Genomic DNA, 23,579 nt, shown 5'->3' on the forward strand with positions numbered 1-23,579 from the left:
TGAAAGCAAACACAATATTAACACTGAAGTGGAAAAAAATCTATGCTCACCCACAGTTGCCGGGTCTAATAAATTATCAGCAGAATACTGCATCAAAAATAAGGCAATAACTCGAGATATGCCATTAAAGATTCTTCCACTCCCACAACTAGATAGAACTAATCTATCTAGTAGCAAATGATACTTCATTTAAGTTTCAGCATGTCTGAAATCCTTAAGGACAGAAGTGATAAAATGTGATCTTCATTCTTCATTAGACTCTTAGAACACTTGAAAGAAAATAATTTCTAAAGCACAAAGAGGTAAAGAGGTATAATCTTTCAAAAAGATATTCAGTGTTCAAAATTCAAGAATGCAATATCAATACACGATGGGCATTAGGTGAATATACACATTACAGTGATAACAAATTAATTTATTTAGTACTTTTTCCATTCCATGTCATCAGGAGGATTGATTTCAACTTTTCTTTTACCTACATCAGACCAGTTGGTACTCAAAACTGTACCACCAGACTCCATCTGCAATAAAAAATAAAAATAGATTAATTCCTGGACCATTTAATCAAAATATACAGCTCACTATAAACTCAAAACAGGATTTTTATTTAATCTTAGGCTTTCCAGAGAGGTTAAAAAGTTCCATAAAATCTGAAACTCTGTAAAGTAGTTAGGTAGAAACTTCATGTTCACATACACTACCATATAAAGCACTATGCCCCCCACCCCCACTAATCAGCACCGAGGTATGAGTGGAAAAACCACCTTCAATGAAAATAAAATTGGCTCCCAAAGAAAATAACTGTTGTAATTTCTTTTGCTGAAGATCAGGCAAAATAAATTTTCTATACTAGATGGACAGAACTTTAAAGGCTCCCTCTGTGCCAAACACATGCAAGTTCACTCTAAAACTTTAAAAATCAAGGTACAGACAAGCAGCTACACAATGTCAGTGTCTTAGCAAAGAACTGTTTATCCATCTACCACCTACTGAATATACCACCTACCAACAAACCTAGCATATTCATAAATGTATTAAAAAAAAAAAACTTCAGACATTTGTTTTCTTAATGCAATAAAAATTCATTGACTTGGATAACTCCAAAGAACAATGTGAATTATTAAAATCTAAGCATTTAAAATTATTTTAAAATAATCAGTTATATGACTGGGAAACGTATAAAGTTATATAATCTGCTATTACACTGGAACCTCAATGTAATCCCACACCCCATGTGCTCTGCCAAGGTCCCTTACATAGGGTCCTTTGCATGGGACACTCGTCTCCATCTCAGTTCTTTTTATATCTTTAGTTATCCTCCAAACATGAAATGTCACGATCTCTCTGTGGTCTTCTTTGACCCTAACCAGGACTCTATACCTATGGAATGTCTTCTGTATGAGCATAATTACCATGAATATAATATGTATCACATAGCTCTATTGCAAATTAAGGGTCTGACTTCTTATAGCTACTTCCTACCCTTGACTACAACTAAAGTAGAGAATGCTTCAAAGGCAAGAAGCATATTTTACTAAAATTTATATCCTAGTTCAAAGCATAGTGGTCTGGCACATGGTAGGCTTCAAATAAAATAACTGAATTAAATGTGACAAGTCTGTATAATAAACTACTCCTAAGAGGACCTTCAGTTATAAAACTGAAAGAAGTAGATTTAATTTATAATCTGATCATATTCACTGATAACACTTACTTCCCCCTTCTCTCCTTATAGATCTGCAGGGCAATTTAGCATTTCCCTCTGATTATTTTGTACATCTTGTTTTATGGATATATATGGTTTGCTTACAATTATCAAAGTTTCTGTATGAAAATGTATGCAGATTCTACAATGCATTTTTGATTTTACACACTGCTATTTTGTTTTTTTTTTTTTTAAAAAAAAGATGACCGGTAAGGGGATCTCAGCCCTTGGCTTGGTGTTGTCAGCACCACGCTCAGACAGTGAGCAAACCGGCCATCCCTATATATAGGATCCGAACCCATGGCTTTGGTGTTATCAGCACCACACTCTACCGAGTGAGCCACAGGCCGGCCTTACACACTGCTATTTTGTCCAGCACACTTTTTGTTTTTTTAAATTTATTACTATTATTATGCTTTTACATTCAAAGATGCTGTTGTGGAGCAGTGGGGGGGCAGGTGGGGATGAGAGGGAAGGGCTGGCCCACAGCCAGCTCCTTCACTGGCGGTGGAGGGGGTAGGGGGTATGGCTGCCCCCCCCCCCCCGTGGGCTCCCACAACTCCAGCTGGTGAGCCTGGGGGGTTTCCAGCAGTAGCTAAGTTGTCGTGTTCAGCACACTTTTAGAAGTCAATGGTAAGACTGACTTCTTATAGGATGATCAAGTAGATGTACTTTTCCTATTCCCATGAAGTAAAACTAAATGTCTTCTGCATGAGTATAAAAACATTGGACATTACATAAAACAAAGGTAAGAAGACTCTAAAAGGTAAAGAGAAGACAGATCTGCTAGGGACCTCAGAATTCAATAAATGTCATGGTTGTGAATTCCCTGGGTTTTGTTTTTGCCTCATATCCTAGACTCAAAGCTGAAGCAGAAACACCAAAGGTGCAAACAAAAAAAGCCCCAACAAAAGCCTGCTCTCTCTAGCCAAAGGACAAAAAAAGGAACAGCCTAAGACGACAAAACTTTTAGATGATAATCATTCTATTCTGGCTAAATACCACAGGAAAAAACTGTGGTTCCATCCCCACCAGGCCTGCAAAGGCTGAGTGGGCTTCCACCTTCCTAGGCTATCATGAGCCCTCCCCCTCCACACTCCTAGCAGTCAGCAGAGCTCCTATCCACTCCCAGCAGTAACAAGGAGAGACTCTGGAGTGTCAGAGGTCTAGTGGGGTACTTGGACGCCATCTGGCAATAATGAGGCAGCACTTTGCCTTCCCCTGCCAGAGTGGTGTCATCAGAGAAAGCCAACTAAAACAGGATTTAAGTAAGATCCAGAGTCTCAGAACAGCATATGAAAATGTCCAGGTTTCAACTGAAAATCACTTGTCACTGGTGGAAAACATCAAGAACCAGGAAGATCTCACTTAAAAAAGAAAGATAATCAATAGATGTCAATACTAAGATGACAGATGTTAAAATTATCTGACAAAGATTTTAAAGCAGTCATGGTAAAAAATGCTTCAACAAGAAATTATAAACTCACTTGAAACAAATGAACAAAAAGCTTCCACAAAGAAACAGAAGATATGAAAAACCAAATGCATGTTTTATAATTAAAAATATATAATAATTGAAATTAAAAGGTCAGTGAATGGGCTCTTGAGGAGATAGAGAAAAGAACTGATGAACTGGAAGACAGAACAATATAAACTACCTCATGTGAATGACAGAGAAAAAAAACAGACTAAAATAAAATGAACAGAACACCAGGGGTGTGTGTGGGACTATAACAAAAGATCTAACATTTGTGTCATCAGGGTCCAGTAGGAAGAAGACAAAGAAAGCAAGTCTGAAAAACTACTCAATTAAACAATGGCTGAAAATTTCCCAAATTTGGCAAGAGACATATACCCATAGATTCAAGAAGCTGAGAAACCCTAACCAAGTACACCCAAAGAAACCCTTGCCGTGATAGAGAATTTGTCACCAGCAGACCTACCCTAAAACAATGCCTAAAGGAAGTACTCTAAACAGAAAAGAAACAATAAAAGATGGGACCCTGGAATATAAGGAAGAAAGGTAATTAAAAATATGTGTAAATACAACAGGATTTTTGTTTCCTCTTGAGTTTTCTAAATCATGTATGAAAGTTGAGTAAAAACTGTTAACACCATCTAATGTGATTCTCAATGTACATAGAGTAAGACAATTATATCATAAATAAAGGAGGATAAAGGGACATAAAGGGAGGTGAAGTTTCTATACTTCACTTGAACTGGTAAATGACACCACCAGTAGACTGTGATAAGCTGTGTATATCTAATACAATACCTAGAGCAACCACTTAAAAAGGTATACAAATGAGACAATAAAAACACCAGAGATAAACCAAAATGATTTTCTAAAAAATGTTCAAGTAACCCACAGCAAGGGAAAAAAACAAGAACAGAAGCAAAATATAAAATGACAGACTTAATTCCTAGCACATTGATAATTACACAAAATGTAAATAGTCTGAATATATCAATTAAAACACTGCCAGAGTAGATTAAAAAATATGAACTAACTATATGCTGTCTGTCCATAAAAAACTTACTATAAATATAATGTGAAAGTAAAAGGATGGAAGATACAGCAGAAATGGCTTTATTAATATCAGAGCAAAGAAAATTACGAGCAAGAGAATGGCATTAAATCATAATAAAAAGGCTAATCTACCATGAGGACATATGAGGAACTTTAAAAAGTTCATGGAAAGATTCATACTATCTTTCAATTCTATTTTTCCATGAACTTTCTGAAGCACCCTTATAGCAACTGTAAATGTACCAAGCAACAGAAATGCAAAATATGTAAAGCAAAAACTGACAGAACTAAAAGAAATAGATAAATCCATAATTAGAGTTGGAGACTCTCTCAACAATCAATAGAACACAAAGACAGAAAAACAGCAAGTATATAGAAGAATTCAACATCATCAACCAACAGGATCTTATTGACTCCACCCAATAACAGCAGAAAACACATTCTTTTCAAATGCATATGGAACATATACTTAAACCAAATCCTGGACAGTAAAAAAAAAAAAAAAAAAAAAAAAATCAACAAACTTAAAGTAATTTAAATCATACAAAGCACATTCTCCACCCACAGCAGAATAAAATTAGAAATCAGTAACAGCCAACAGGAATCTCCAAACACTTGGAAACGAAACAACACACTTCTAAATAATCCATAAAGTCTCAAGTAAAATCAAAATATATATTAAACTGAAAGAAAAAAATGAAAGTAACACATCAAAATTTGTGGAAGACAACTAAAATGCTGAGAAAGGGAAATTGCTAGCATAAATGCACACAACAGAAAAGAAAAAAAGGATCAATTATCTAAGCTTACATCTGAAGAACTTAGGGGAAAAAAAATAGAACAGCAAAATAAACCCAAAGCAAGCAGAAGGAAGATAATAAAGAAAACAGAAATAAATAAAATTGAAGGAAAAATATTAAAACAAAGAGCTGATTTTTCGGGGGGAAAAAGAATCAATGAAATTGACAAACCTCTGGCAAGACTGACAAAGAAGAAAAAAAAACCACAAATCATCATTTTAAGAATGAAAAGGAATAACACTACAGGCCCTGCAGACATGGAAAGGATAATAAGAGAATACTACAAACACTGACAATTTAGACAAAATGGACCAGTTTCTCAAAAAACACAAACTACCACAAGTCATCCAATATGAAACAGATCATCTGAACAATCCTATAAGCTGTTAGGGTAACTATCTTTGTCACCTAAAATCTCCCCCCAAACAAAATCTCCAGGCCCAGTTCTTTTCACTGGTGAACTTTACCAAATGTTTAAAGAAAAATTAACACCAATTCTACACAATCTCCACCCAAAAATGGAAGAGGATAGAACACTTACTAATTCATTTTATGAAGTTAGTATTACCCTGATGCCAAAACCAGACAAATAAACTACAAAAAAAAGTATAGACCAATATCCCTCATCAACAGACACAAAATCCTTTACAAAATATTAGAAAGAAAATAGAATTGAACAATACTTGTATATAAAAAGAACTACACAAGAGTACTTCAGAAAAATGAATAGAGCTGGCAAGTTAGCTCAGTTGGTTAGAGTGTGCTGCTGGAAACACCAAGTTCCAGGGTCCCACCCCTGATCCTGCCAGACTCCAAAAAAAAAAAAGGAATTAAAAGATAATACGAACCTTCCATGAACTTTTCAAAGTACCCTCATACATTATGACAGACTGGAGTTTATGCAAAGTTAGCTCACTACACAAAAATCAATCATATTAATCATATAAAAACCACCATATTAAATAGGGTAAAGAAGAAAAATCCATAATCATAAAAAGTTCAAAAAATAGGAAAAGGGCAGGATTTTAGTTTTGACAAAAACTCCTAGAATAACTGAGTTCAACAATGTCACAGAATACAAAATAAACCTAAAAATTAACTGTATTATTAGATACTAGTAACGAAAAACATGAATACCAAAATTAAATATACACCACCATTTATAATCACTCAAAAAAATAAAAACTTAGGTATAACATAACAGAACATGGACAGGACTTATATGGTGGAAACTGCACAACTCTGGGAGTGGAGGGGGGACCAAAGAAGATTTAAACAAATGGACTGGAAGATTCAACACAGTAAAGATGTTAATCGATCTCTTCAAACTGATATGCAGTTTAATGCAATTCCTATCAAATTCTCAGCAGGATTTTTTTGTACATACAGACAAATTACAATTTATATGGAAAGGCAAAGGAACTAGAATATCTAAAAACAGTTTTGAACACGAAGAACCAAGTAGGAGTCCGCCTAATTTCAGACTTATACAGCTACCGTTCAAGACTGTGGCACTGACAGAGGCACACACACACATCGATGGAACAGAATGGGGAACCCAGAAATAGACTCACACAAATGTGCTCCACTGATTTTTGAGAAAGGTGTAAAAGCAACTGAATGGAGGAAGAATTGCCCTTTCAACAAATGGTGCTATAGCATCTGAACATAACTTACACTGGATCTTAGCCAAAAGATCAAAATGAACTGACTTGATCTTAAGAAGCGATAATGTGACTGACTTAAATCTTACATGTTACATAAAAATTAACTTAAAGTGCATCATGGACTTAAGTTTGTTATGTAAAACTATCCAACTTTTATTTTTTAAAATATAGGAGAAAATCTTTTTGAGATGTAGGACTGGGGAAAGAGATCTTAGACCTGACACCAAAAGCATGACCAATTCAAAAACAAATTGATAAATTGGACTTCATCAAAATTAAATACTTTGGTTCTATTAAAGACCCTGTTAATGAAAACTATAGACAGGGAAAAAATATCTGCAAACTACATATTTGACAAAGATGTGGCACAGTAGTGGTTGCCAGGATAAAGGAGATATGGGGGAGGTGGGAGTAGGAGTGGGTATGGCTGTAAAACAGCAACGTAAGGGATCCTTGGAATCCATGGAAATGCTGTCTTAACAGTCAACATCATGTCTATGGTACTATACCACAGTTTTGCAATGTTTCCACTGGGGGAAATTGTGTAAAGGATACAAGACATTTTTCTGTATTATTTCTCACAACTGTAAGTGAATCTATAATTTTCTCAAAATAAGAAGTTTAATTTTAAAAGTTTTTAAATCAATAGTGAAAAAGCTCAATCATGACCAGTTACCACATATTCCATATATGTGGAATATCTGAGCCTCAACTACATTTATTAACTACATATTAAATTATTAAACATTAATTTTAACCTTCTACTACAAATATGAATGATTTAATAGAGGAGAGTAACAATTCCAGAGCTATTGGTAAAAGTCAAATGATTATATCCTCAAGCAAAATAATCTACACAGTTCTACAGTGATGAATTGTCACTAAAATCTCAGAACTTGAGGCCTAATTCAGGTGGTAGTTATGTTGCCCTGGCAAAAAGCCTGGACATTCTTAATTGAGAGAAATTACTAAATGAATGAATAATTAATATGCACTGTCTACCATTCTGGAAGTTTCCCTTCTATATTCTTTGAGACTATATACAATTCTAGAAGGTAACCAATGGAAGCTCACTCAGCTACTGTGATAAATCCAAATAAGACAACTCCCTAACACTGTAACCTTGGTATTTCTTAGCCTGCCAAGTTCTAACTCAATGATTAAAAAATATTTATTTGGAATAAACCACTTGTTTCTCATCTCTTCCACAAGTTTCCAACTTCCTCAATTACTCGAAGTTCAAAGCAAGAAGAAATGTTCAGACAAAGCCTATTCAAAAAGGTCTCCCAGCTATAGTACATGCAGTTTGGTCTCAAATTACCTTACTCTTTCTTTTAAAATGTCTAAAATTTACTCCCATAATATTTGGAAAAACATTTATGTTCTTACAAATGACTTGTTCATGGCACGTTTCACTTCATCAGAACCATCTGAATAAATCTGCTGAAATAGTTTGTTTAAAGCTGCATCTCCCTCCAACTTCTCATTCTTTTCTTCTTCTTTGATCTCACCAACCAATTTATCCCAATTTCTAGTATAATGAGATGACGACGGATATAGGTTCTTTACATCTATGAAGTAAAAGAGACAGAAGTGATTAATCAACATGCTTTGTATATGTGAAGAATATATAAACTTTGTGACCATGGTGTACAGAACATCTTAGCAAATAGTTTAGGTCACTGAATTTCATGTTTGCAATAAGCATCTTTCTGATATATAGGTAACTAGTTTTACATTTCTAAAAACTGAATGAGTTAACATAATGTAAAATCTGGGAATTTCTTTTGGGCAAAATAACTCAATAAAGTGTAAACTTCTGGTATGTAATACAAAATTAAAAACAGATTCTTCAAGTTAAAGAGGAAACCGGTGAGAAATATATTGCAACTTTCACATTTACAGAAAAGATGCAAAGATAGTACAAACAACTCTAAAAATAAAAGTATTATATTTTTAAAAAGCTTCATTAAGAAATCTCTCTTTTTAATTTACAATAATATTTTAATGTTTAAAAATGTGGCATTTTTGTGAGGTACTTATATACCTTTGAGTAGAAATAAGCTGAAAATATAAATAATCATCCTTGCCCCTCAACTGTGAGTTAAGACTCTATCCTCTTCCCACATTAAAAATACGAGATTACCTCAATAGGAGATAATAAGAAACTCCTGAATGTAGAAAAATACCACACTTGATGATCTAGAGTTCAATGCCCATATCACACACACACAGAATATAACAGTATCTGGAGGTCACAATGGGGTAAACAGAGGCTGCTTGCAGCCAGAGAGGCTACTGGCCTAGGGGCTCAGGGCATTGCCAAGACTAACCCAAAGACCAAAGGAATTGACAGACAATAGAATGGTGGTTACCAGAGACTGGAAAGGGTAGGGTGTAAGGGGGAAAGTGAGAGACTGGTTAAAGGATACAAAATTATAGCTAGATGACAGGAATAAGATCTAATGTTCAATACCACTATAGAGTGATCATAATTAACAAAAATTTATTGTATATTTTCGATTGGCTATAAGAGAGGATTTTGAATGTTTCCAACACAAAGAAATGATAAATGTTTGAGGTGATATGTTGACTGACTTGATTGTTACACACTGTCTACATGTATTGACATATCACACTGTACTCCATAAATAGTACAATTACTATCTGTCAATTAAAAATTAAAAAAAGAAAAAAGAACCGAGAAGAATCGAGATCTTGGCACAAAAATAATTTAAAAATAACTAACCGGCCTAGTAGCTGTAAGTGCAGCACTGTTCACTGTCCAATGGAAATATACTGACAGCCACAAATATGAGCTACACATATAAGTTTAAAATTTCTAGTAGCCATGTTACTAAGAAGTATCAGGTGAAATGCATTTTAATATCATTTTATTTAACCTAATATATCAAAAATTAGTATCCTTTCAAACATGAAATCAATAGAAAAATATTAAGATATTCTATATTGTTTTTTTCATACTAAATCTTTAAAATCTGGTATATATTTTATATTTACAGCACATCTCAATGCAGATTAGTCATATTTCAAGTGCTCAACAAGTATATATGGCTAGCAGCTACTGTATTGGACAGTACAGCAACAGAGCTTTTAAAAAAAACATGATTCAAAATTTCCCTATTAATGCATTAGGACACATTAATACTAATCTAAATGTTCCTCCTCCAACATTGCCTCTCTGTATCCCTTTCTTCAAAACAGCTCGGAAACTACTGAACACTCATTCTGTTTTTCCATCCTTTCTCTTCACCTGTAAACCGATTTTCACCCTGCCCATCCTCCCTTAAAACAAAAAAACCAACACCCCATATACAGTTTTATTCAGGGCAAGCACACTGTTACCAAAATCCTACCCACCTTCCCTCTACTAGAAAACCCCTTTATCTTTGCAAATTTTCACTAGTAGCCCAAGAAAACAAATGCATGCATGCCATGGTAAATTAAGAGCCTGGGAAACATGGATTTAATTAATCCTAATGCTGACTCCCAGGAAGAATAGGAATAGAGGTTTTAATCTCCATTTTACAGATAAGAAAGCTGGCCCAGACAGTTTAAGTAACTTACCCTTATCTGTAGTCTCCAGCTTGCAGTACATAGGGATCTGACAAGCATATTAATTACTTACAAAAATTTAACAGGACAGGAAGAATAGCATCTTGAATATCCAAGGTGTTGAGTTTAGAAAAAAACGTGGTAACTATAGCATAAAAAAACCCTGATATTTAATCTCAGAAAAACTTTAACACCTGGAGATGGTAGAGAAACTACCAAGAGATAAGAAATTGAGCTTCCTTGCTCATTCACTATAATACCAAATAACCGCAAAGATACTCATGTCAGCAGAGGCTGTTTCCATTGTTAGAAAGTGCAGCAACAAGCAGTATCACACATGGGGTTAAAAGAAGAAACAGATCCAGACTGTGAAGACCTGGCTTTTAGTCCTAGACAATGAAAACTTCTAGGTGATTTTGAGCAAGGTGCTTAACCTTTCTGAGCCTGTAAAATAGGAATAATACTAGGCTGCCTATTATACAGGGCTATAGTAAGAATTAAGTGAGATACATTTAAAGTGACTCTTTAAAAAAAGCTTTGAACTATACATAAATCTTAGCTCAACAAACTCTGAGGGTCAGTCCCAAGAGAAGTAACACCTTTACTAAGTCTTTCAAATAAAGTGTGAACCAGAAGCCTAATTAAATACCTTAAATTCCAACTAGAAATATTTCAGTCCTTAAAAATTATCTGTTGGTGTCAACTTCCTGGTTTTGCTAATTATACTACAGACTAGTTATGATGTTATCATTGGGGGAAGCTGGGTAAAGGGTAAATGGGAACTCTCTTATTTCTGCAACTTCTAGGAGTTTTAAATTATTTTTAAATAAATAAATACACACACACAAACAATCTGAATGTCTCAGTGTTTTCTAAAAGGTGCCGCAAGGAAATGTGTTTTCTGTTACAGAAGGAAGCAGTCAAAATCTGAAAGGTGCTGAGACACAATGTTAGCTTGTTTTAGTCATCAAATCGGAGCATTAATTCTATTAAATCAAAAAGAAATTTCTTTGATTCATTAACAAGGTAATTGCTGTAAAATACAATCTTAGGTTGTAGTTCTTGAAGTGCCCTGCAGATTAATCATGCCATTAGAAAAAATGCTTACCTGTTTTATTGCATAAGCTTAGAACTGACCTTAACACAAAGCTGTTCATCTCTTAAATGGTTATATAGTCAACCCTAGTTTTCTATTCTTCTAGACTTTCCTTAGGTATTCATTACCTGTTTGTGTCCATTCCTAACTTAGCACTATACTGAAATGGGCTAGATGGTTTCCTCTGTAAAATCTTGAAATTCAAGGAAATTAGAGTTGATCACATAAGTAGAAGGAATAGAAAAGACTAAAAAAGGAGAGGGAGAGGGAAGAGAAGGAAATATATGAGCAAGGTAAACTAATTAATTTACAATCCAAAAAGAAGCAACAGGAAAAGCCAGCAAACAAAAACAACCAACCTTCTGACATGGTAAACAATAAATCCCAACTCCTCTGGGATTTTGCTGCCATTCATTTAAATTTTTTACAGTATTAAGACTTTAGGACCTTCATAACAGAGGCTACTTTGTATTCATTACAGAGCAGCCTTATTATATTCAATGTATCTTATCTTAGAAACATAAATAATGAAAGAAAGCATGCTCATTACTATTTAATTTCAACTACACAACACAATATGACTTCAAAGCTTATCAGAGCACAAAAACAAACCTGATATGAACTGTTTTGGTTTAGGCACATCTCCTTGCCCCTCTAGCTTTTCCCATCTGACAGCCTCAGGCTTTTTCATTTTAATTTCAATCTGGAGGAAACATCAAATAAAATCCATTATTCAATGTAAAATACACAAAAACAGTAAAAAATGCAATTTTCTTAAGTCATCAGAGTTTTGTAAGAATAGTGTCTTTGACAGTTTCCTTAAATGGTACAAGGTTAAGTTTGAAGAACTATGAAACATGTTTCTACATCCTTAAAATTCACCCTTCAAAAAACATACACACAATATAAGCTACAGTTAAGAAGAGTATTGTAATCTATATGCTTTTTTTCTTCTAACATACTATTCTCAACCAGGAATAATTCTGCCACCCAGGGGGCATCTGGCAATGTCTGGAAAGACTTAGTTGTCACAACTGGGGTAATAAGTGGAGGAATGGTACTCACATCTAGTGTGTAGAGAGAGACCAGGGATGCTACTAAACATTCTACAAGGTACAGGGTAACAACCCCCAACAAAGTATTCCCCAGCCATAATGTCAATAGTGCCACCATAGAGAAACCCGTTCTAAAGGAATATTGTATTCACATGTACCTGTTTCACAGTGCAGAAATTTATTCCAGTGCAGAAATTTATTCCAAGGCATAAAAAAAAAAAAAAATACAACTAGTGCTAACATTTTTACAATCTTTTATTCAACAAATAATTACTAGACACCCACTATGAGAAAGTACAGTCTTCAAGGCTGTGGGGTATTTTTAAATATTAAAAGACATCCTTGACCATTTGAAAGTACATGAGATACTTGAAGAAAGTTACTAAGGGGGCAAATAAATGTTCTAAAAGCTCAGGAGAGACCACACCTGGCTGTGAAGAGGAAAGGTTTCATAGCAACCAGAAAGGCTTTGAGGGGTACTGTGGACCTGAACCCCTTCCCCCACCCTTAAATATTAACTGACTAGCTTTTCTGCTTCTGTAATTAGCTTGCGCAAGGTTTTACAAGCCCCTGCGGGTGGGACTTTCTGGTAAGGGCAGATAAAGGACTTCCCAAACCGCCCAAAGTTCACCCAGTTCCGGGAAGGGCCTAACCACACAAGGGGTGGGCTGTTGGGCAATTCCCCAGTTCCTCGTCTGTATACCACCCCACTGAAAGCCACCAATGAATTTAAAAGTCACCTCAGGTGACCAATAAGCTGTATACAACTCATCCTGTTGCCAAAGTCTGCCTACCAAACTGTATAAAAAGTGCTTGTGTTGAGAGCTCAGGGCCGCTTCTGTCCTGAAGACGGAGCGACTCCAGCATGCTGGAATAAAAAAACCTCTTGCGTGACTGCAGCGATCTCTGTCTCATGGTCTTTGCGAGATGAGCCTTCCCAACAAGTAAGATTCATGCTTTCGGGCCAGTCTTACATTTTGGTGCACTGGCCGGGAAGCGGCTCTCTCTGGGACCAGAGACTAGAGAATGGAAGATCGCTCGAGGAGGTACCACGGTTGTCTGTCTGTCTGCTGTGTCTGTCTTTGTGTCTTTGTTGTCCACTATAATCTGGTTTCGGCTTTTCGGTGGCTCCGGGACAGAGTCATCAGTCTGGTTTTGGCTTTTCGGTGGCTCTGGGACGGAGTCATTGGTCTGGTTTCGGCTTTTCGGATGGAGTCATCAGTCTGGTTTCAGTTTTTCGGAGGCTCCGGGATGGAGTCACAGGTCTGTAGTGGTCATAGCGGCGGGTAGACGTACCGGCACATCGCGGCCACAGGAATCCTGGAGGACGCTCCAGATTCCTCTTTTGGCGACGAACAGGTTCAGCTCCACGGGAGATCTCTAGGAAGGAAACCCCTCCCGAGTTCTCTGATAATCAGGCTGTGGCGCCCGTGGCAGGGGCGTATCAGTGTTTTGGCTTTTGTCTGGTTGCATGTGTGTTGGGACTGACGACTTTCTGGGGCGACATGGGGCAGACTGTTTCAACCCCTTTAAATCTGACTCTGAAATACTGGACTGACGTGAAGGCCAGAGCTCATAATCTGTCTGTACAGGTTAAAAAGGATAAATGGGTAACACTCTGTTCTTCAGAGTGGCCGACTTTCCAACTCGGGTGGCCCGCCGAAGGCTCTTTCTCTCCGCCGCTGATCACGGCAGTAAAGAGAAAAATTTTTGGTCCCAATTCTAAAAGTCACCCAGACCAGGTTCCTTATATCATTGTCTGGGAAGATCTGGTCACGGACCCTCCTCCGTGGGTCCATCCCTTTGTTCCCCTTGCAGGTCCATCGGCTGTGTTTGCTCTTCAAGGAATGGAAAAGAAGCCAGAAGTCCTACCCTCCACTGATTCAGACTTGCTTCTTCTAGACCCTCCCCCTCCCTATCCTCCTTCTCTCCGACCACAGGCAGTCCGCCCGTAAGCTCCGCCAGAGGACCCACAAGGACCCTAGAGAGGGCCTGCTCAAGGGACACGCAGTAAATGAGTGGCCTCTTCAGAGGCAATTCCTATCTTTCCCCTGCGGGCTTATGGCCCTCCTGATGAAGAGGGCAACCAGCCCTTACAGTACTGGCCTTTCTCCTCTTCCGATCTTTACAACTGGAAATCTCAGAATCCCCCTTTCTCTGAAAACACCCAGGGTCTCACTAACCTTGTAGAATCCCTTCTCTTTACTCATCAGCCCACCGGGGATGACTGTCAGCAGCTCCTCCAGGTTCTGTTCACCACCGAGGAGAAACAACGGATCCTCCTGGAGGCTCAAAAGAACGTTCCAGGAGACGATGGGCGACCTACCCTCCTCCCTGATGTCATAGATGCAGGATTCCCGTTGACCAGTCCGAACTGGGATTTTAACTCGGCAGAAGGTAGGGAGCACCTGAAGGTCTATCGCCAGGCTCTAATGGCAGGTCTCCGAGGGGCAGCAAAACGCCCCACCAATTTGACTAAGGTAAGAGAGGTAATCCAGGGGTCCAATGAGTCTCCGTCAGCATTTCTGGAGAGACTCATGGAGGCATTCCGTCAGTTTACCCCGTATGAACCTAATAGTGAGGAGCACAAGGCTACAGTGACAGTTGCTTTTATTGACCAGTCTAGTAGACATCAGGAAGAAACTGCAGAAGCTTGAAGGGTTACAAGATAAGTCATTAAGGGAATTAGTGCAGGTGGCTGAAAAGGTTTATCATAATAGAGAGTCAGAAGAAGAAAAGGAAGAGAGAAAGCAGAAAGAGCAGGAGGCTAAAGAAATAAAGAGAGAAAAGCGCCAAGAAAGAAATCTTCACAAAATTCTGGCCACTGTAGTCAGGGAAACTAGGGAACCTAGTAAGACCGTACCGGGCAACAGGAAGGAACCCCTAGCAAAGGATCAGTGTGCATACTGCAAGGAGAAAGGACAGTGGACTCGAGAATGCGCCAAGAAAAAGAAAGCCTCAGGCCCCCAAGGTCTTGGCCCTGCAGGAGGACAGTGATTAGAGGTGATGGGGTTCGGACCCCCTCCCCAAACCCAGGGTAACCCTAACAGTGGAGGGGAAGCCTACTCAGTTCATGGTACATACTGGAGCCGAACATTCAGTGTTGCAACAGGCAGATGGACCCCTTCTCAAAAAGAAATTGTGGGTACAAGGGGCTACAGGGAACAGACAGTACCCATGGACTACCCGAAGAACAGTGGACCTAGGTGTGGGCCAGGTATCCCACTCGTTCGTCATTGTCATTCCTGAGTGCCCCTACCCACTACTGGGAAGAGACTTCCTCACCAAAATGGGTGCTCAAATTCATTTTGACCCCAAGGGACCCTGGGTGTTAAATTGGCAAGGAAAGCCGGAAAGCCTCTCCAGGTATTAACTCTCAGGCTGGAAGATGAATACCAATTGTTTGAAAAACAAGGGCGGGAGACCGGACAGATGGACTAGTGGTTAGAAAACTACCCCCAGGCGTGGGCAGAAACTGCAGGGATAGGGAAGGCTAAAAACCAGCCCCCCGTCCACATAGAGCTGAAGGCTCAGGCCAGTCCTATAGCTGTCCGACAATACCCAATGTCCCAAGAGGCACACGAAGGCATCTGATCCCACATTGCCCGTTTGCTCCAGCTGGGGATCCTACGGAAGTGCCAATCGGCCTGGAACATGCCCTTGCTACCGGTCCGAAAACCTGGGACTAATGATTACCGACCGGTCCAGGACCTCCGAGAGGTAAATAAGCACGTAGCCGACCTCCACTCCACAGTTTCTAACCCCTATAATCTTTTACGCTCTCTACCCCCAGTCAGGACCTGGTACTCAGTACTGGACCTCAAGGACGCATTCTTCTGCCTACCGCTGGCTGTAAAAAGTCAAGAGTACTTCGCTTTTGAGTGGAAACACCCAGAGACTGGCCTAGAAGGGCAACTCACATGGACCCGCCTGCCTCAAGGGCTCAAAAACTCGACCACCATCTTTGACGAGGCACTCCACCAAGATTTGGCTATGTTCCGGGTCTCTAACTCCCAGGTAACTCTGTTGCAGTATGTAGATGATCTCCTCCTGGCAGTGGCCTACGAGGAACTGTGTCTGGAAGGAACAAAGCGTCTCCTCACAGAGTTGGGAGAACTGGGCTATCGAGCCTCCACCAAAAAGGTTCAGATCTGCAAGCGACAGGTCAGTTACCTGGGGTACCTTCTTAAAGATGGGAAAAGATGGTTGTCTGAGGCCAGAAAAGAGACAGTGTTCCACATTCCACCACCCGCTAACCCAAGACAAGTCAGGGAATTTTTAGGTACTGCCGGGTTCTGCCGCCTATGGATACCTGATTTTGCTGAGACGGCAGCCCCATTATATCCCCTCACTAAGAACAGTCAGCCCTTCAAGTGGGGAAAAGAAGAACAACAGGCTTTTAACAACATCAAGACGGCCTTGATGTCCGCACCGGCTCTGGGGCTCCCCAACGTAACCAAGCCACTTGTATGTGGCAGAAAATAAGGAGGTTGCAAAGGGGGTCCTAACTCAAAAACTGGGCCCCTGGAAAAGGCCTGTAGCATATCCGTCTAAAAAATTAGACCCTGTAGCCTCAGGATGGCCAGTTCGTCTAAGAATCATAGCGGCAGTCGCAGTTCTGGTAAAAGATGCTGACAAATTGACTATGGGACAGAGTTTGGTAATTTCGGCACCTCATGCCTTAGAGAGTATTGTCCGCCAGCGCCCGACCACTGGCTCACAAATGCTCGCATGACTCACTATCAGACTCTGTTCCTGAACTCAGACCGGGTTACTTTTGCTCCCCCGGTGAGCTTAAATCCAGCCACGTTGCTCCCAGACCCTGACCCTCCTATCCATGACTGCCAACAAGTGCTTGCTGAGGCACATGGATGGTGGAAAGACTTGTCAGATCAGCCTCTGACGGACGCCGAAGCCACCTGGTTCACTGACGGCAGCAGTTTCCTGGAGGAAGGAGTACGAAAGGCAGGAACCGCTATAGTAGATGGCCAGAACCTGATGTGGGCACAGGCCTTACCTGCAGGAATGTTCGCTCAGAAGGCAGAACTCATCGCCCTCACAAAAGCCATTGAACTAGGAGAGGGCAAAAGAATCAACATCTACACAGACAGCAGGTATGCCTTTGCCACCGACCATGTACACGGCGCTATCTATCAGCAATGGGGTCTGCTGACCTCTGGAGGAAAAGAAATCAAAAACAAGGCAGAGATTGCAGCCCTGTTGGAGGCTCTTCACCGACCGCTAAAAGTGAGTATTATACACTGCCTGGGCCACCAGAAAGGGGATTCCCCCATCGCCAGGGGAAACAACTTGGCCGATTCCGAAGCAAGGCCGATTCTGAAGCAAGGGCGGCAGCCCACAGGTCCACGTCTATTCTGTTAGTTAACATCCCTGAGCTAGAAAAGCCCAAGTTTAAATACTCTGCTGAGGACATAGCCATAATCTCAAGGGATTCTAATAACCACTTTGATAAGGAAAAGGAACGTTGGCAGGCAGTGTCAGGCAAGCCCATCTTGCCACACGAACAGGCACGAGCCATGATTCAACAAATGCACCAATGGACTCATCTGGGAGTTAATAAATTAGTCCAGACTGCCCTAAAAACAAAATATCACATCATAGGGCTAAAACAACTGGCAGAACAAATAGTTAAAAATTGTGTACCTTATCAAAAAGTAAATGTCTGTAAAAACACCGTAAGACTTGGCAAGAGACTCAGGGGTGACAGACCAGGAGTATATTGGGAAGTAGACTTTACAGAGATCAAGCCAGGTAAATATGGTTACAAGTATCTCCTAGTTTTTGTAGACGCCTTCTCTGGATGGGTAGAAGCATTCCCAACAAAGCAGGAAACTGCCACCGTCCTGGTCAAGAAAATCCTGGAAGAAATCTTCCCACGCTTCGGGGTGCCCGAGGTAATCGGGTCTGACAATGGACCCACCTTTGTTGCCAAGGTAAGCCAGGGAGTGGCCAGATACCTAGAGGTTGATTGGAAATTACATTGTATCTACAGACCCCAGAGTTCAAGACAGGTAGAAAGGATGAACAGAACTCTAAAAGAGACCCTGACTAAATTAACCATGGATGCTGGGATAACTGGATATCGATATGCAGGAGAATGAAACTAGATCCATACCTTTCACCGTATACTAAAATCAACTCAAAATGGATTAAGGATTTAAATATACACCCTGAGACAATAAAACTTCTTAAAGAAAACATAGGAGAAACACTTCAGGAAATAGGACTGGGCACAGACTTCATGAAGACGACCCCAAAAGCACGGGCAACCAAAGGAAAAATAAACAAATGGGATTATATCAAACTAAAAAGCTTCTGCACAGCAAAAGAAACAATTAAAAGAGTTAAAAGACAACCAACAGAGTGGGAGAAAATATTTGCAAAATATACATCTGACAAAGGATTAATATCCAGAATATATAAGGAACTCAAACAACTTTACAAGAAGAAAACAAGCAACCCAATTAAAAAATGGGCAAAAGAGCTAAGTAGGCATTTCTCTAAGGAAGATATACAAATGGCCAACAGACATATGAAAAAATGCTCAACATCACTCAGCATCCGGGAAATGCAAATCAAAACCACATTGAGATACCATCTAGCCCCAGTTAGGATGGCTAAAATCCAAAAGACTATGAACGATAAATGCTGGCGAGGCTGCGGAGAAAAAGGAACTCTCATACATTATTGGTGGGACTGCAAAATGGTGCAGCCTCTATGGAAAATGGTATGGAGGTTCCTTAAACAATTGCAAATAGATCTACCATACGACCCAGCCATCCCACTGTTGGGAATATACCCAGAGGAATGGAAATCATCAAGTCGAAGGTATACCTGTTCCCCAATGTTCATCGCAGCACTCTTTACAATAGCCAAGAGTTGGAACCAGCCCAAATGCCCATCATCAGATGAGTGGATACGGAAAATGTGGTACATCTACACAATGGAATACTACTCAGCTATAAAAACGAATGAAATACTGCCATTTGCAACAACATGGATGGACCTTGAGAGAATTATATTAAGTGAAACAAGTCAGGCACAGAAAGAGAAATACCACATGTTCTCACTTATTGGAGGGAGCTAAAAATTAATATATAAATTCACACACACACATACACACACACACACACACACAAACCGGGGGGGGTGGGGAAGAAGATATAACAACCACAATTATTTGAAGTTGATACAACAAGCAAACAGAAAGGACATTGTTGGGGGGGAGGGGGGGAGGGAGAAGGGACGGAGGTGTTGGTGATGGGGAGCAATAATCACCTACAATGTATAACAACAAAATAAAATTTTTAAATAAATAAATAAATAAATAAATAAATAAATTAACCATGGAGACTGGCGTGGACTGGGTGGTGCTCCTTCCCTTGGCCCTGTTTAGAGTTAGGAACACCCCCTCCCGGTTCAACCTGACCCCCTTTGAAATTCTCTATGGTACCCCTGCCCCCTTGACTTTACTGGGGGATGCCTTTGAACCCACTTGCCACAGTAACAGTGACTTATATGCCAGGTTAAAAGGACTGCAAGCGGTGCAGAAGGAAGTCTGGACGCAGCTAGCGGCCGTCTATGAACCTGGGACCCCCGAAGTTTCTCACCAGTTCCAGGTCGGGGACACAGTCTACGTAAGACTACATCGCTCCCAGACTCTGGAACCCCACTGGAAGGGACCTTACCTGGTGCTCCTGACAACACCAATGGCCGTAAAAGTAGACGGGATCTCCGCTTGGATCCACGCCTCGTACGTAAAGCCTGCACCACCAGAGGACCAAGGATCAAAAGACACCGCCTGGAGAGCCCAAAGTTCCAAGGAACACCCCTTGAAGCTCAAAATCACTCGGACTGGGGGTTCAAACACCTTAAATATTGTAAGATGAAAATTTTATTTTTTCCCCTTCTGTACCTGACACTCTTTCCTGGGAGCCTGAGAGCTTCCAGCCCACATATCCCCCAAAAGTTAACTTGGTATGTTCTAAGTGGGGCAGGAGATGAAATCTGGAACCTATCCAAGGTCACCACGGGAAAATGGTGGCCTGACCTGTTTCCCGATGTGTGCAAATTAGCCATGGGAGCCCCAGCCAACTGGGATTTAGAAGGATACTTTGATGTTCACAAACCCCCTTCTACCCCCCCCCACACACCTGGGCGCTATGGGCTCGAACCGCGGGGGGGCTGCTCTACTAAAGATCAGAGAAGTATGCTGAGTGCCCTCACCTACTATGTGTGCCCTGGGTTCCACCGTGACAGAGCACTAAACTATCAGTGTGGAGGCAAAGCAGATTATTTCTGTAAAGGCTGGGGCTGTGAGACCAGGGGGGAGACATATTGGAATCCCTCATCCTCCTGGGACTATATAAAGGTAACTGCTAATTATACCCACCTCTCTCCCCCTGCTGCAGGGTGGGCAGGCCGATTGGGAAGCAGCCACTCTAAGTGGAAAGATAACCCTGCCTGCACGGGATGGTGCCACCCCCTCCGAGTATCCTTCACGGATGCAGGAAAAAAAGGCCACTGGGTGGAAAAAAGGATTTATGTGGGGATTAAGATTTTATAAGGAGAGGTATGATTCACTATCAAGCTCAAAGTAGAAACCCAGTATACCAGCCTAGGCCCTAATAAGTACTTAGCTCCACTGGGACCTCCAATGGTCAAACTAAAAACTACCCCAGGTACCCAACCAGAGTCCTCAGCTTCCACTAAAAGGTCAAAAGCTAAGACATCAAAGAAAATGTCTAAGCTCCCTGAATCTAAACCTCAAAAACAACCTGGGTTATTCCGCTTAATTTCTGAAGCCTTCAAGGTCTTAAATAGTACCAACCCCAATGCTACCCGCTCCTGCTGGCTTTGTTATAATGTTGCACCCCCATATTATGAAGGAATAGCCTTCAGAAGTGAAATTAATACTGCAACTGATGTCTCCAACTTGGCAGTAACGACAGGTCAAACTCACTCTATCAGTTGTTGCAGGGCAAGGAACATGTGTGGGAAATATCCCCTCCTCACACAGCCAGCTGTGCAACCAGACTCTTAACCAAGTGGTCTGGTGACACATATCTGTTGTCTCCTCCAGAAGGATGGTGGGCCTGCGCTACTGGGGTCACACCCTGTGTTAGCTTACAGGTCCTAAACGAGACCCAGGATTTCTGTGTCTTGGTTTGGTTGTTACCTCGGCTTGTTTACCATCCCTATGAAGAACTATTATCATCCTGGGATGAAAATAACGGGAACTACCAAACCAGAAGGGAGCCCCTAAGTATCACGCTCTCTATCCTCTTAGGCTTAGGATTGGGAGCAGCTGGGGCAGCTACAGGAGCTTCAGCTCTGGCTATTCAACATCAGAATTACCAAAGTTTACAGGCAGCCATAGATGCTGATATTAAAGAAATAGAAAATTCAACTACTAAATTACAAGAGTCTCTCACCTCTCTTACTGAGGTGGTCCTACAAAATAGAAGGGGACTAGACCTCTTGTTCCTTCAGCAGTGGGGACTCTGCGCTGCACTAAGAGAAGAATGTTGTTTTTACGTTGATCACTCAGGGGTAATTAAAGACTCCATGGCCAAAATTAGGGAAGGCCTAGCCAAAAGAAAAAAAGAAAGAGAACAAAATCAGGGATGGTTTGAGTCATAGTTCAACTCCTCTCCGTGGCTCATGACCCTCGTGTCTACCCTACTAGGACCACTAGTCATTTTGGTGTTGCTTCTGACCTTTGGTCCCTGCATTTTAAATCGCTTGCTAGCTTTTGTTAGAGAACGTGTTAGTACTGTTCAAATTATGATGTTAAGGCAACAATATCAGGAATCAAACCAACAGGAATCAGTATTTCATGATTGAAATACCCACAAGAAAAAGGTGGGAATGTGGACCTGAACCCCTTCCCCCACCCTTAAATATTAACTGACTAGCTTTTCTGCTTCTGTAATTAGCTTGCGCAAGGTTTTACAAGCCCCTGCGGGTGGGACTTTCTGGTAAGGGCAGATAAAGGACTTCCCAAACCGCCCAAAGTTCACCCAGTTCCGGGAAGGGCCTAACCACACAAGGGGTGGGCTGTTGGGCAATTCCCCAGTTCCTCGTCTGTATACCACCCCACTGAAAGCCACCAATGAATTTAAAAGTCACCTCAGGTGACCAATAAGCTGTATACAACTCATCCTGTTGCCAAAGTCTGCCTACCAAACTGTATAAATAGTGCTTGTGTTGAGAGCTCGGGGCCGCTTCTGTCCTGAAGACGGAGCGACTCCAGCATGCTGGAATAAAAAAACCTCTTGCGTGACTGCAGCGATCTCTGTCTCATGGTCTTTGCGAGATGAGCCTTTCTAACAATGAAGATTTGCGCTTTCGGGCCAGTCTTACAGTACAAGCATTTTCAAGAGTGAAAGGGGTAAGGTTTTCAAGGGCAAAGGGAACAGCCTAAAAAACGGGAGCTCTAGCATATGAAAAGAAAGTGCATCAGGGAGTACAAAGACTGATTTGTCACAAGTCTAGGATTTATGTCAAAGCAGTGAAAAGTACACATGGAAAAAGAAGTACAAGGCAGATTATACAGAGCTTTGAATGCTAAACTAAGTTCACTTATTAAAATGAAGAGTTAATAGCATCCTAATAGCACCTTTTACTCTCTTATCAAACTGGTCCCTTACAGTCTACCCTTAACTTTAACACATACTCACATAGCACTTATATCTACGTTTTGTTTTCCTTATTCAAATAATGCCCTAAACCCCATTGTTAACTTGGCAAAAATCAGCACTTTTAGTGCAAATATCAAGCACGGTAATAAACACTACTGTGCAAACTAAAGTAAGAATAAAATTAGAATTTTATATTCTAATTTTTTCTATAAAAAGGATCATTACTTTCATAAATAGAAAGAAAAACATCAAAAGACATTTAACAAAAAGAGAGGTCTATTCACCCCTTGGTTCTTTGACTTGTTTACATCAGATGACTCATTTAAATTAGTAATTCCTGGTTATCGTTCTATCACCTGCATTTAGCAAAAGAACCCTCAAAATTTGCACTTTAAAAACACCTTAAAACAAAGCACTAACAGAGAAACCTGACAATATTTTTAATCAGACATGAAGTGATGGTATGCAGGGTATGTGGTCCTGTGT

The 23,579-nt window shown here is 40.3% G+C and overlaps 1 protein-coding gene across 1 annotated transcript in view; it reads right to left on the bottom strand.

Annotated features, from left to right (window-relative positions):
- Positions 1-394: 394 nt before the first annotated feature.
- SUGT1 (SGT1 homolog, MIS12 kinetochore complex assembly cochaperone) overlaps positions 395-23,579 on the bottom strand; it is a 49,163-nt gene continuing 25,978 nt past the window's right edge. Inside the window, exons 11-13 of the mRNA XM_063101640.1 lie at positions 11,987-12,077; positions 8,092-8,273; positions 395-521 (exon numbers count right to left, since the gene is read on the bottom strand). Coding sequence (XP_062957710.1) covers positions 420-521; positions 8,092-8,273; positions 11,987-12,077 — 375 coding nt within the window. The 3' untranslated portion in view covers positions 395-419. The remainder of the gene's footprint in view (positions 522-8,091; positions 8,274-11,986; positions 12,078-23,579) is intronic.

Source organism: Cynocephalus volans, chromosome 7 (assembly GCF_027409185.1).
Source record: "Cynocephalus volans isolate mCynVol1 chromosome 7, mCynVol1.pri, whole genome shotgun sequence".
NCBI lineage: Eukaryota > Metazoa > Chordata > Mammalia > Dermoptera > Cynocephalidae > Cynocephalus > Cynocephalus volans.